The 15,415-nt window shown below is 34.7% G+C and overlaps 1 protein-coding gene across 2 annotated transcripts; it reads left to right on the top strand.

Annotated features, from left to right (window-relative positions):
* Positions 1-820: 820 nt before the first annotated feature.
* On the top strand, positions 821-13,128 carry LOC101256323 (uncharacterized). 2 transcript variants are annotated; one of them, XM_004229118.5, is made up of 13 exons: positions 821-1,032; positions 1,853-2,004; positions 4,326-4,417; positions 4,891-5,004; positions 5,835-6,165; positions 6,993-7,172; positions 7,956-8,036; positions 9,532-9,750; positions 9,910-10,052; positions 11,416-11,582; positions 11,743-11,960; positions 12,126-12,218; positions 12,476-13,128. In XM_004229118.5, exons 1-13 carry the CDS (start codon positions 837-839, stop codon positions 12,611-12,613), a joined length of 2,124 nt encoding a protein of 707 aa, XP_004229166.1. In that variant the 5' UTR covers positions 821-836; the 3' UTR covers positions 12,614-13,128. The 2 variants fall into 2 exon arrangements, with proteins under 2 accessions (XP_004229166.1, XP_010320775.1); XM_010322473.4 differs by having other exon boundaries at positions 1,844-2,004.
* The last annotated feature ends 2,287 nt before the right edge of the window (positions 13,129-15,415 follow it).

Below are 15,415 nucleotides of genomic sequence, written 5' to 3'. Positions count from 1 at the left end.
TAAAAGCTAAATATTTAGTTGTTGTAGACAATAAAATTCGCGTCGAAAAAACAATAATCAGGAACAGAAAATTATAGCAACAATCGATTTATTATTTCAAATTCGAGTGTTACAATCTCTATGATTCCTCTGAATTCGCCTTTTCAAATATGAATTCAAGGGTTTAATTATTTCAAATGCGAGTGTGTACTTATTCAATTCTATACAAGTTTAATTGTCTATTTGTGCATACTCAAAGTTGGATAACATAGTTGTCCGCTGAAACCAAGTTAAGTGTCGTATAAATTGATCTTGATACCTTAATAGTTACTATCTTTGTCCTTTAACCTTCAATTCACACTTCACAGTGACTTTGAGTTCACAATTTCACATTAACCATATTACTCTTAATTTCTCTTTGTGTTACGCTTGTATAGTTCTTTTCATGTTTGTTCTTATTGTTTCTACTTTATGAGCATCTGTAAAGGTACATTATTATGTCTTCGTATCAAATTTATTAGAAAAGTCATATATTTGTTTAAAAGTATTTTCTTATTAGTTAAACTGAAATCGAACCGTTATGGACCAAAACCGCTAATCCAAAAATTGATAAAAAAATATTTTATTGATTTGATTATTGATTTAACATATTTAAAAAAAAAACAAAAACAGATAAACCGAATCGATAATACATAAAATCGAACTGAACCGTATCGATGCACACCCCTAAGGAGGTTGGACCTTATTGTAGTTTTAAAAACATTGGGGTGCAATTCAAACAAAATAGAGGGGTATTTCGAAAGAAATTTATCTCTTCATATATATCAGCTTCAACAGCTTTACACCTCTGAACTTCAATGGCGACTGTTCTTTCTCTGAACTGGACCCGGTTCGCTTCTCAAGTTCCTCGCTCTTTTTCCTCTCCATTTCTTCGTAAACACAGTCAATTTATCAGGTTATACCGGAGCTTCCAGTTTTCCGGTAGCTTATGCACTTTGTACTCCTCCTCTAGACGGCCTTTCACCGTCGTAGCTTCCAGTTCTCCGTCGAATGGTAAGTAGAAACACAGAATTCTTCATTTTATTAATGCTGAGGCAAAACAAAAGAAGTTATACTTTCAATTTGAAATATTCTCTCGCTTATCCCAATTTGACATATTCATCAGTATTAATATTTAAGAACTACATGAAAACTTGTATCAGTGGCAATGATTTTGTTATCATTTTAACTTGACGACCTTGTGTATTTGGTTGGTTACGTAAACTTTCACTTTGCTGGCGAGGTTAATTCCCCACCTTGTATTTCCCTACCCCCAATTTGATTAAAGAAAAGGACTATTAACTTTCTCGTGAGTATAAATGAATCTGCATCATTAATCAAAACTAGTTCTTGATTGTTAGAACTATTGCTTTTGTTAAGCTGATTAATTAGTTGGTTATGTGAAGATATAGTGAAGGAAAACTGGATTGATATGGGGAAGTGTAGTCATACACATTGATGTAGGAGTTTATCTCCTTCCTTACACCATAGATTGGAAATAGGAGGAGAATAAAGAAGGGTGTAGGTTCCAGATTTTGTCTAATGAAACAACTAAGAATATAACGATGCAAGTTCATAGCTCCGATTGTATATATAGCCGCCCATAGTGCACATGCTCCTTGGTCCCAAATGTATTTTGACGGCTTAAAAGGTGGAGGCTTGGGCCTCATTCTCTTTCTAATGAGTCTAATTTCACCAAATTTATTATCTTGTGCCTCATTCATAACAAGATAGTTTGCAAACATTTTAATAATCTATACTAGACAGTTCGTTAGTTCCATTTAATCATGTTTTCTGCTGAAAACATCTTATGAATAATAAAAAGAATTGGCAGGCTCGAGTAGCTATGCTGAGGTGGGTGATGAAAGATATGATGTGATTGTGGTGGGAGGAGGCCACGCAGGATGTGAAGCTGCCCTTGCTTCAGCACGATTAGGGGCAAAAACACTGCTTCTTACTCTTAATATTGATCGCATCGCATGGCAGGTAATAGGAACTCGTCTTTTCTGGTTTGTGGACTAATTCCATTGCGTGCAATCAGCAATGTACATTCTATTCATTGGTGTTTATTTATTACTAATGTTTTAAGTTGTATTTGTTGGAGTTGCACACCGGTGGGATAACGGGCACTTGGTCTTATTATATGGTCTTGGCAAATCCTACCTCATGTGCTAGCTTTTGGGGTTGAGTTAGGGCTTAGGTCCATTTCTTTAGCAGTATTCTTTTATAATTTTTAAATGAGGAAAATTGTGAAGTAGGAATATTAGTTAACTTTAATTTTAGAAGAATGAATTGATCTTATACCAATTAGTTCCACAAAATGGTCACACTGACAATCCATAAGCACAAAGTGGCAAATAAGTTGGACAAGAAGGAACTCTACAACTAAGTGATAAAAAAGAAAAGAAAAAAGGAAAGGTTGGAATAGAAGGACTTGGATTGCTGCTTCCCAAGGGATAATTTGTAAATTTGTGATCCCAAGACCCTTCAGACTGTACATTGAACTACTTAATCAGCAGGCTTTTCAAAAGGTGGTTCATAGTACCCTGTCACACTATATATGGAGTATGGAGGAAACTTCAACTGATTGAACTAAGCTAGCCAAATGAATAGAGACATCACTAGCCTGGATAGAGAGTTGAGGAATTACCGGAGCAGCTTTGGATTACTTGGGCTCAGTTCCAGTCTGACATATTCAATCCAGAACTAATCAGTGTAAAGATAGAGAATTGTTAATTCAGTTGGCAGACTGGTCCAACATTCAGAAGAGGGTGCTAAGAGAAACATCCAAAGTCCCTTATCAAAAAAAAAAAAAAAGAAACATCCAAAGCCACTTGTATCTCGTACCAAGTTCTTGCATGCTTTTATGACAGCAAGGCAGGCCAAAAATAAGGTATCTAACATCAGTAGTGAGCTTGGAGACATGTTAAATGATCCACTACAGATGCAATAGGAGTTCCTTAAGTTCATCAAAGGCTTTCTGGGAACAAATGAAACTGCATTGCCAAGTATTGACATAACAATAGCCAGATATGACCTGCCTACACCTAATTATCAAAGACAATTGGTACAGGAGGTAAGAAGGGAAGGAGTACTGCTGGCCCTCAAAGATTTATCTTCTGACAAGGCTCTAGGTGTTGATGACTTCCCAGTTGAGTTTTTTAAATCATCATGGGGAATCAAAGGGGAGGAAATGATGGAAGCTGTTTTACAATTCTTTGAAATTGGAAAGGTCATAACTGGATGAACTTTACTACATTGACATTAGTGCCCAAAGTTCCCAATCCTACTTATGTCAAAGAGTTTAGACGCATTGCATGTTGTACTACTGTCTACAAACTGATAGCTAAGGTGCTTCCAGACTTTAACTTGTGGTGGACTGCTTGGTTGGTTCCTCATTATAGAAGGGAGGAGTATTCTTGACAATGCAATTATAGCTCATGAACTGATCAAAGGAGACTCTCAAATGGAGTATCTCCCGGATGCATAGCGAAGGCAGATATTAGAAAGCTTATCAATTAAGTGGGCTTTCTTAAGAGTGGTTCTGCTTGAGTTTGGCTTTCTTCTAAAGTTTGTGAATTTGGTAATGGAGTGTGTGACCACAGTACAGTATGCCTTTATCCATAATGGTGATCTTACACCTACATTACAAGCAAAAGAGGACTAAGACAAGTGAACCCAATGTCACCTTATCTCTTTGTATTTGCTATGGAGTATTTAAATAGATCATTTAAGCAGCTAAGACATAATTTTGATTTAACCACCATCCAGGAGTGAGAGACTCAAACTAGCTCTCATCTGATTTTCTGATGAGCTTTCATGTGTTACAAAGCTGACAGTGTAATCAGTAAGGCGAAAGCGCAAAAAAGCTCTAAGGTCCGTTGAGGCTTTAAGCGCAAATAAAGCGCATTCTTTAATGAAAAAAGGCGCAAAGGGAGAAAAAGTATACAAATATATATGTTAGTCCAAGACTAATAATTATAAACACGAATGACAAATCCATGACCAAAGAAATTAAATATCAATTTTTTGTGTCACTTCTTCAGAAAAGGCTCATTGGCAAGGAAAAATTTGCCTTAGAACCTTGAGGATGACACTAAAAGTGCACATAAAGCGAGGCGAAGCGCATAACATGTTTTGAGCCTCGCTTCAGAAAAGGCTTATGTTTCTCTTTTTATTTTTGGGTTGTTGTCTGAACTCCATTAAGCTATAATTCAAGGACTATTAAGTTCCAACCCAAGGTGGTTCTTATATTTGGATCTGCTTTCATCTCATGATTGTGGTCTTACTAATAAAAATTTATGCAGCCATGTAATCCCGCAGTTGGTGGACCTGCAAAGTCTCAGCTGGTGCATGAAGTCGATGCATTGGGTGGTGATATTGGAAAAATAGCTGATAGGTAAACTTTAGTACTCCGGTTGCTCTTGAAAAAATCATCTAGTCTTTTTGTTAATCAGCTCACTGGAAGCATTTTTTTAACTCCAAAAAATAGGACACAAAACCATGTTTGTCTTTTAAAAGGAAACTAATGATTTGGCATTAATTTTAAGTTCTAAGAAAAAAATAGGGGGCAAGAATACTATAAAAGCCTGCAGGCTTACAAATTTATGTGTGTCTGGAAGGAAGAATAACTGAAGAACTATGCTAGATGCCGAATAGGGAAAAAGAAAACAATGAACAAAGTAGCTTGCTAGCATGAAAATGTCTTTGGAATAAGTTCTCCAAGAAATTGGAGATGGTTTGGGGCGAGATAAATCTAGTAGAAAAAAATAGCTGGGCTTTTTTTTTTATGGTAGATATTCTTTGAGTTATATTTTCTTGAATCCACCTATCATTATTCAGAAGACTGATGAAAGCTTCTTTTTTCAATAGGTGCTATTTGCAGAAACGTGTTCTTAACATCTCTAGGGGCCCTGCTGTTTGGGCATTACGTGCACAGACAGATAAGAGAGAATATGCTCTAGAAATGAAAAAGATTGTTGAGAGGTAAGTTAGTTGTCCCAAAATAGAGTACAGTTGTTATCAAGAATGACTTGTGCTCATGAGTAAGTTGTTACCACTTTCCTGTGTTTCATTTTGACCTACACAGTGAAATAAGTGTTTTATGAGTGCTATACAGGTCTTCTGTTGTATGATTATGTACGTATTTCTTAAGCTTTGATCTATTGTTCTTGGAGAGATAAAGATAGATCTTAGTAATTTTTATCGTCCACACTATTGCAGTTCATGAATCACTTATATACTAGGCTGACATCTCGGATACTTATATTTCTAGTTATAATATATACTTTATATGCTTTAAAAATGTTACAAACACGGGACTGGCGTCTTGGATACTCTTTCTGGCAAATCTTATGTACTTCTCAGTTAAAGTTGTACATGTCTCCATTTAACAAATTATTTGAAATATATTTACCTGTACCCTTCAAGAAGTTGAACTGCTTGGGTCCTTTGGGGTATGATGGTCATCTTTCTTTATTACATTGCAAAGTGCTACGAAAATATTCACCTCAGGTTTCTGGGATTACTGCTGTGCTGATGTAATTTTCACCTTTTATTTTGAGCTGAACTAAATCCATTTCTCTTGTCTCCTCCTAAATTAATTTGTTTCTTCTTTTTCTTTTTGTGTATACAAAGGAAACTGAGCTAAGCTATAAACTTCTATTTACTTACCTGAAAACTTAGCTAAGAGAAATTCTATTAATTCCTTATGCATTGGTGCATGACTTCGCAAGTGTATTTCTTGAAATTATGTATCCCAAACATATTGGTGGCCCTCACATCTTCAGAGCCTAACTTATTGCTCCTACTTCCAGCACCCCAAACCTCTTTATCAGAGAGGCAATGGTAACAGATATTTTGTTGGGGAAAAATGACAACGTTGAGGGGGTCTGTACTTTCTTCGGAATGAACTTCTATGCACCGTCAGTGATTCTGACGACAGGGACCTTTATGAGTGGGAAAATTTGGATTGGTAGAACTTCAATGCCTGCTGGAAGAGCTGGTGAATCAGCTTCCGTTGGTCTAACAGAAAACTTGCAGCGCCTTGGTTTTGAAACTGATAGGCTAAAAACTGGAACCCCTGCGCGTGTGGACTCTCGTACTGTGGATTTCTCAGGATTGGAGCCCCAATATGGAGATGAAGAGGTCCTTCTGCTTATTTTTAATATGTAGGTTCTGTAGACTTAACTGTATCTATGATTTCTAACCATGCTGGACTACTTGTGCAATCCAATAACATATTACTTATGCCAATGTATTTTGTGGTGAGTTACAAATAGTGGATGCCTCTAGATGAATTTTGTTTATCAAGTATGTTGTATAAGAGAGAATCACTTGCAAGTTCATGCTATCTTTATTTGAGTTATCTCACGGAGAAACTTACTTGTCATTTCGAAATGATCTGGCTCTCTCTGAGCCTATATCTGATTTAGGATTTCCTCTATAAGTACTCTGATAGGTGATTTGATTTAGGATTTCCTCCAGAAGTACTCTGCAATTTGATATCTAATACTCTTTTTCCCTGGTCCTACTTCTTGATTTTTACTGATAATAATAGATGTTAAGATTGTCTGATGAGAAAACCAATTTATTATGAGCAACTTTATATGTAATATGAAACTGCAAGCATGTATTTCTGGGTGCTATCTGCTATAGAATACAAGTTACAAGATGTCCAGCTCCCCCCTTCTTCTTCCTCTGGGGTAGATCGTAGAGAACAATATATACATCGTGAAGGGGCATGTGTTCTTGATAGTAGCTACTTGTAGAGATTTTATTTTGCTTGTTGCCTTCATTTTATCTCATTAGGGTCTGAGATTTGGAGAGTTGAAATTCCCTTGAAAGTGTGCTATGTATTTGTTGGTAAGGTTCACTTAAAAGTAATCAAATTTTCTTTATCACCAATTTATATAGATATATACGTGCCCATGCCTCTACATTCATATGTTCTAACATTTATCATTGATCCTCAGGTAAGCTGGTTCAGTTTTGATGCTAATTACCATATAGAAAGGGAACAAATGTGTTGCTACCTTACACGTACCACAAAGAGTACTCATCAGCTAATTAGAGATAATTTGCATGAAACTCCTACTTATGGAGGTTGGGTGGAAGCTAAGGGTCCTCGATACTGCCCCTCCATTGAGGATAAGGTATTGTATGATGCTGCATCATATGAAGCTTCTCTCTTGTTCTGAGGCATCTCATACTACATTCTCCATTCTAGCTCTATCTTCTTATTAATATCACCTAATGCGCAGAACACTTGCGTTTACTGATGTGAGAATGCTGCATGTTTCTTAACCAAAAATTGTGAAACGGAAAGTTTTAATCTTCTTTCCAACTTTACTTTCCTTCTAGAGACAAATTTATATTTGCATGGCAATTTCAAATCAAGTACAAAGAAGTTGTTACTTCGGATTTTTTCATCTTCAAGGGTGGTGTTCTTTGTTGTCAAATACTCTGATAAGAGGGTGCTATTGTTAAAGCGGGCTACTATTTACTATTTCCCAAGCATGAAAGCTTGGAATCATATACTCTTAATTGAAAACATAGCTCAATGATTTCAATGAAGTGTTAATGTTGTCCCTCTTTGTTCTCCCAGCAAAAAAGTTATATCCTGATATTTCAATGGGAGGCAATTTATACCAACTGAAATTTGTTAGTAGTTAGTAATTATTATGTAACTTGGAATCACCCTGTGCTATTGGAAGAAAAAGAAAGTAAGTGGAGGGAAGATTAATTCCATCTGATACTAGAATCCGCTAATGTTACAAATAGTTCTTCTAGGGAGTGGAGGGTAATTTCCTGCTTGTAAAAAAGTATGTTGTGGCGAATTTTAGTCCTTGGTTCAAATATCATGGCTCCAGATTAGAGAACTTAGTTTCTTTTTATTTCTCCCACGTGAAGTATGATTATCTTTTTGACTATTTCAGATTGTAAGATTCCAAGATAAAGAGTCTCATCAAATATTCCTTGAACCGGAGGGTCGAAGTGTCCCTGAGCTCTACGTGCAGGTTTGCTGACTCTTTGGTTTTGCTTCCACTTTTGAGTTAATATAATTACTGTCTTACTGGAGGAAAAAAGCTTTTCGTTGACTGTAATGGTGCTACAATCTGGCGCTGTTTATTGTACAAATTCCTTACATTGAAGCAGTGTTATCAATTGCCTTTTGAGTTCTAAGTCCTAAGAATCCCCCCCCCCCCCCCCCACACACACACACACAAAAACTTCAGCTTTAGCACTCTTTTTCCTTGTTCTCTTCTTCTCAGCTTTACAAGGCCTTCCTACTGGTACCTTTCTCTGCCTACTTCGAATTTTACTTCTTATTTATCTTCTACAAGTGAGTCTCTTTATCATGCAACTCCTCTTCAAACCTTTGAATTACCAGAGTAATTAATTGAGTATAAATTGTTTGTTACTGATTGATTCTTTTTATATGATTTAGTCGAAAATTTAATTTTGCGATGGGGATCAACATTTATGTGACCTTGTTGAATTACATAACAGGATGCTTTTGGTATCAAAGAGAATGTTTTGGTGAAAATGTTTTACCTTGGGAAATCATTTCCCACGTCATGTTCCCATTTTTGGCTGTGTTCTAACATATGATAAGCTTTTAAAGGTGGATGATTGGGTATGATGACTATGTTTGGATGATATTTTAGTAATAATGGTTAATAACAATGTTAGAAGCAATGTTAGAGGGGAAAAAAGAACATTAGGGGCAAAGTTAACAATGTTTAAGGGTTATCCACCAAGTTTTGAACTGTGCAAGGGAAGCAAGGGCTATTGCAACTTCTCCCTGTAAAAGGAACCCTTAGGTTTCTCCCCTTTCAAGGAAACTATTTTCCTTATGTGACCTAACTGAGAGAAAAATTTATTGGAGAAACATTTTTTTGAGAAGGGTGGTAAACATTTTCAACAAGTCAAAGTAATTAAATACTCATAAACATTTCATCAAGAGAACAGATTAAGAAAACCATCCTTGGTCATATCAATCACTCCCTTAACGATATTTAATATGAGCTGTTATTCTTATTTATTATATTTAGACGCTGAAATCAGTAATTTGATTTACAGGTGCTAAATCCATACATGTTAGGTATTTTTGCATTTCCGAAAAAATGGGTGCTTTACTTGGAACTTTGAAGAAGTGTACAGTGTTTGGGTCTTGTTGGCTTTTTGTGGTTCTCTTTTTAAATCTATTGTGTTCAAGATTGTTACCTATTTCTCAGTATAAAGAGCTAAGGTTATGCCGGTTAGTGATATCCTTGAAATTTATTTTAATTTGTTATGACTTGGTCATTTTCGAAGAATTGATGGAGATGTGCTGGTAAGAAGATATGTAGTCTACTTAAAGCTCTCTGCTGACTAATTTCTTGAAGTAAAATTCATCTTCTTAGTTCCATCTCTCTTGGAATGAAACACTCTGATGCTGTATGCCACCGTATTGCTGTGTAAAACGCTCCTTTTGCTATTTGCACAATGTAATGATTCATTTATCTGTAGGGATTCTCTACTGGTTTGCCGGAGAGACTACAGTTGCCACTTTTACGAACATTACCCGGACTTGAGAACTGTACAATGCTGAGACCAGCCTACGCTGTAGAGTATGATTACTTGCCTGCTTATCAGTGCTCCAGATCCCTAATGACTAAAAAAATCGAGGGCCTTTTCTTTTCTGGCCAGATAAATGGGACAACAGGCTATGAAGAAGCTGCTGCCCAGGTTTTTATATTCCAATGATGCTCACTTCAGTTTCTGTATTTTTATCTATGTATCCAAAGATATAGGAATGTTTATACTAGTACCTACTTTTAACTAACAGTTATGATTATTATCTGATAAGGTCTTCTAAGCCTCTTTTGGTAAATTTTCCTGATGTAGGGGATCATATCTGGAATTAATGCTGCTAGACACTCAGATGGAAAGCAACTTATTGTTCTTGAGAGAGAAAGTAGTTTTATAGGGACTCTGATTGATGATCTTGTAACCAAAGATCTTCGAGAGCCTTATCGCATGTTAACAAGGTAAAGTGAAGTAAGAATGGTCATGGCATAGCTATGATCTCTTTTCCTTTTGATTATGCAACATGCAATAGCTACGATTTGCTTACTGTTAAGTTTGCTGATGAAACCACAATATTCTCGTGGTTGCATTGTTGTCCAAATTAAGAGAACGTTGTTTGTGTTTAAGTCATTTTCTGTTTAACCTTTATTTAACAGCATTGACCAGTGATATAACCTTAGCAATAATACCATTTGTGGATAATTGACAACCTTCTTTTTCTGTGCTGCTCTATGCCCTTAGATTTGTACATTTTTACCTTCTCCTCTTTCCATGTTGCTATTGGCCAAGCCATTTGCTATTCGTCATCATTATTAAATACCAATTTTATCTCTGGACCTTCTGTAAGCACAGCGCATCTTATCTTTCCTTGTGTTCGTAGACCTCAATACTCTAATGCTTGGGCAAGACATGCATGAGGGGAAACAAAATGAAGAAAAAGATTAAAGAAATAGTTATGCCTTTGGCGTTGTTGTAAACACCGATTAGTTCCATTTGCCTGCTGGTGTAGTATTTTTTTTTTCATGTTTTAAGTACAGCTGTTGCGTTCCTACCAACTTTTTATTTTTTATTTTTGAGAAGTATTTACTGACTGATGTATAGATTTATATGTTCATTTTTTCATCCAATTGCATGAAAGTTCTTATAAAAAATTATCTTTGCTTATGGACTAATACATGTCATTGAACACAGAAAATCCAATATATTTCTTTCTGATGGGCCTAACTGAATTCCACGTGCCCGAGAGTATATAAGAGGATAATGGATATTGGGCCTAACTCAATCGCAAGATACCTTATGATCTGAAGATTGTCCAAGAACTGGACAATAGTCCATTCCTAATTCCCTCTACCAATGGAAGACACTTCGCACGCCCAGTGTTAGACATTTAGTGCATGGACAATATTACATGGGGGCTTATAACGTTAGGAAACCAAGAACACAGAGATGAGTCTGGCTCTACTTCTATTGGAAGATGACAACCTTTTTTTCCTAATAACTGAGAAAGACCTGAGGCCCTGTGGCACAAGGTTCAGAACTCAGTGGATAATGGACCTTCCCCTTTACCCTTCCCCCAAGAAATTTAGAAAGGAAAAGAAATGAAAACCTATTGTCTAGGCGCATGACCTGTTATTGACGTTACTGAGAAATCTTGACTAATTGTCTATGATAGTTCTCATCTTTCTGTGTAGATCTTTAATCCTTTTTATGATAACTAAGTGCATAACCTGTTATTAACCTTACTAAGAAGTATAGTCTAATTGTATATGATAGTTCTTATCTGTCTGTGTAATTCTACTTGCTAATAGTCTAATATGCCTTCAGCCGCTCAGAACATCGTCTGCTTCTGCGGTCTGATAATGCGGATAGCCGTCTCACCCCACTTGGTCGTGAAATCTGCTTAATAGATGATAGAAGGTGGATGATGTACCAGGAGAAGCAAGCTCGTATCATGGAGGAGAAAAAACGGTTGAAAGCAGTTAGAATTTCAGGTGAGCGTTGTTTCTTTCCGTCGTCCCTATGCTCGTTGGTGACACAATATTGTGATAACCTTATTACTTATGCTTAGGAATTATAATTGTAGAAGTAAATATCTGAAGTCTTTTGTTCATTCATTTCCTGTCAAACTCAGCCCGTTTCTGTTGCTTCCAGGTGGAGAGTTGGCCGCTGAAGTTACTCTTCTCTCTGCTCAGCCAGTAAGGGATTCATCAACACTAGAGAGCCTGCTTAAGAAACCACATGTACAATACGGAGTTTTTGATAAGCATGGGTTTGGAAATTGCACTCTGTCCAGAATGGAGAAACAGTGCGTAGAGATTGATATCAAATATGAAGGCTTCATTGTACGCCAGCAGAGCCAACTTCAACAGGTAAACAGTAATGCAATAGGCTTAATTTACTAGAACTAGAATAGGGGATTCTGTTGTATCTGCACACTCATTGGTCTTTTTGATCCTTCATCTTCGCCTTCAAAAGCCTCCATCTCTAATGGACCAGTATCTCATATCTTTGCTGCAACGACTTTCTGCTTGTAGATGGTTCATCAGCAGCACAAACCAATTCCTGAGGACATAGATTATTATGCAATGACTACTTTATCACTCGAAGCACGTGAAAAACTGTCAAAGGTATTCTCTGCCTCATCTGCATAGCACAGCACTCTTCTTGCACACAAACTTTTATTTATTTCCTTATACTTTTCAGTTTTCACAAGCTCAATGGTTTAGATCATTCTGTACAAAGATGACATATTGTGCCTCATTGTTGTCCTTGTTAAAATTTCTTTTTTGAGATGTTGTAAAATGAATTGTGGTTAATTGTTTGTAGGGTGGGTCTTTCGCCAGTTGCCTAATATTTACCATGATTGTATCTTCTCGATGTACAGGTTAGGCCTCAAACAATTGGGCAAGCGAGTAGAGTTGGTGGAGTTAATCCTGCTGACATTACAGCACTCCTCATTATTCTCGAATCAAACAGGAGGAAAGCCAAAGAGCAGAGTAGAGAAGAAGCAGTACTTTCATGAAGGATATGGATGAACAACCTAAAGTCCTCTTCAAAAGACGGTCCGTCTCTTAAAACCAGCAGCAATACATGTCTGCATCATCTTTAGATCAATGAAATTAAGTCCTTATTTAACCTGCTGTATATTCTCTAACAAAGGTACCATCGTCCATCACCACTTAGGATGATATAGTCTTCCTGTTTTCATTTGAGATTCGTTTAGCGAAAAAACGAAACCAGAGGTTAAATCAAGCTTGTCTCGTCATCCTCCCCAAACCCAAAACAAAAAGAAGTTAAATTAGAGTTTTCTGTATACTAGAAAATTCATATCCTCTGTATTTAGGCAGGTTTTGGTAAGCTAAACTTCAAGGGGTACCTTCCTTTAGAACATGTTGTCCTGTGTCCTCAATTATAGCCAAATTTGGGCCAAACTTAAATCAAAATATTACAGGTGGTATATTTAAACTCTTTTTTTTTTTGTACAAGAGAATATTTGATCCTTTTTCCAATTTTTAAATATTTTTTTCTTTCTTTGAATTTTTGTATCGATTATATATATATATATATATATATATTGGATTGGTTGGTTGGAGTTTGAGGAGATTTATTAATCATCTCCGCAAAAAAATTCAACATCTATTGATACTCTGTTCGTCCACTTTTAATTGTTATGTTACGCTTTTAAAAAATCAATTTTCAATTATTTTTAAAGTTAAATTAGATTACATTAATTTGATATTTTAAATTAAAAAAAAAAGTTAGATACTAAGAAACAATATGAATAGTATATAAATTGTAATTTTAACATGTTGATCAAAGTTTTTATCATTCGTTGGATTTTAAAAAATCAGGACAATTAGAAGTAGACGGAAGAAGTAATGTGTGGTTGTTACTTTTGTATTATGAACTCTTTTTGCTTCCATCCATGAACCTTTCTATTAATTTATCTTTATCTTAATCTAAATGAAATTTATTTCTTGTTTTATTTCACTCTAAATACGAAAGAATGTTGGTAGAGGTTATTAATCATACACTAATTTTTTTTTATCTTTTTCATTCACTAATATATAATAAAGCTAGATAGAAAATGGAGTGCGGAGTTAAAAGGGTAAAAAAAATTATCAAAAATTTCAAAAGGGTATATCAATTTTTTTTTAAAACCAAAACGGTAAAATTGCTCACGACGTAATGACTTTGGCCTTCTGAAAAAGCAAAATCGCTACAATAGCAACGATATCTTAAATTTGCTTTTAAAAAAAAAATTGAACAAATCGCTCCACATGGAGCGATTTTCAGAATCAAAAAAAAATATTTTTTTATAAGTCGATGCTTCTGTAGCGACTTCCATTAAAAAAAATTATTTTTTTTATTTTTTGCTTTATTTAAAAAAGAAAATTGATTTTTTTTAAAAAAAAAACATTGGCGGCGATTTTTAATTAATTTTTTTTTAAAAAAATCAAATCGATGTAAAGGCAACGATTTACACTTAATTTATATATTTTTTAAAAAAATTTAAGTAAATCGCTGCAAAAAAAATTAGCCGATTAAATTAAGTTTTCAAAAAAAAGTAAAAAAATTTAAGTATACCAAATTTTTTTTACAAGCAAAATCGTTGTTGTAGCAGCGATTTCTTAAATTTCCTTTTTTAAAAAAAAAATTTAAACAAGTCGCTCCAAGTGGAGCGATTTTCAAAATTAAAAAAAATATATAATTTTTTTAATAAGTCGCTGCTTTTGCAGCGACTTACATTAAACTTTTTTTTTTTTTGCTTTACACTTAAATTTATTTTATTTTTTTGAAAATTTAATTTAATCGGCTAATTTTTTTGCAGCGTTTTAATTAAATTTTCAAAAAAAATATAAATTAAGTGTAAATCGCTGCCTTTACAGCGATTTGATTTTCTTAAAAAAAATTAATTAAAAATCGCTGCCAATGATTTTTAAAAAAAAAAAATTGAATCAATTTTTTTTAAATAAAGAAAAAAATTAAAAAAAAAAAAAAATCAATGGAAGTCGCTGCAGTAGCAGCGACTTATAAAAAAATAATTATTTTTTTTATTTTGAAAGTCGCTTCGTGTGGAGTGATTTGTTTAATTTTTTAATTTTTTTTTTTTTAAAAAAAAAAAGCAAATTTAAGATATCGTTGCTATTGCAGCGATTTTGCTTTTTCAGACGGCCAAAGTCGCTACATCGTGAGCAATTTTACCATTTTGATTTTTTTTAAAAAAATTGATACTCTTTTAAAATTTTTGATAATTTTTTTTACCCATTTATCTCCTTACTCATAGAAAATGTAGGTATTAGGATTTGAGTCTTTTAACATTTACTAGATCTTATCTTCTTGATATACAAGTTAAAGTTGGTGAATTATTCATGTTGACATTACAATAATCCTTATTATTCTTCAATCAAACAGGAGGATATCAAAAACAAAAAGTAGCAGAATTTCGATGCATGGTATATCTTCAATCTCACCGTTTGTCTTATTGTGTACCAACAACGCAGTACCCAACAAACAACTTTATAAACGAGACATTTAGCTAAGAATCTAACAATCTTTTACATTCCGATCAAACTTCTTCAAATTACAACTTGTACAAAAATCAGTTCAACCTAGCAATTCAATAACGCACAGCTCACAAAACTCAATAATCATAGTTCAATAGTCACAACCAAACAACCATACGAATCAAGTAGGCGATTTCAATGTCAAATAGATCAATCATGCGCCACAAGTGTATCAATCACAATTAATAAGCAAGTCACACATAAGAATCAAATGTATTAAGTCACAATAATCAATTATCGCCGGAATCATTTTACAT

The sequence above is a fragment of the Solanum lycopersicum genome, chromosome 1 (genome assembly GCF_036512215.1).
Source record: "Solanum lycopersicum chromosome 1, SLM_r2.1".
Lineage (NCBI taxonomy): Eukaryota > Viridiplantae > Streptophyta > Magnoliopsida > Solanales > Solanaceae > Solanum > Solanum lycopersicum.
The sequence above is the reverse complement of the archived record's forward strand: the minus strand, read 5'-3'. Positions and strand labels throughout refer to the sequence as shown.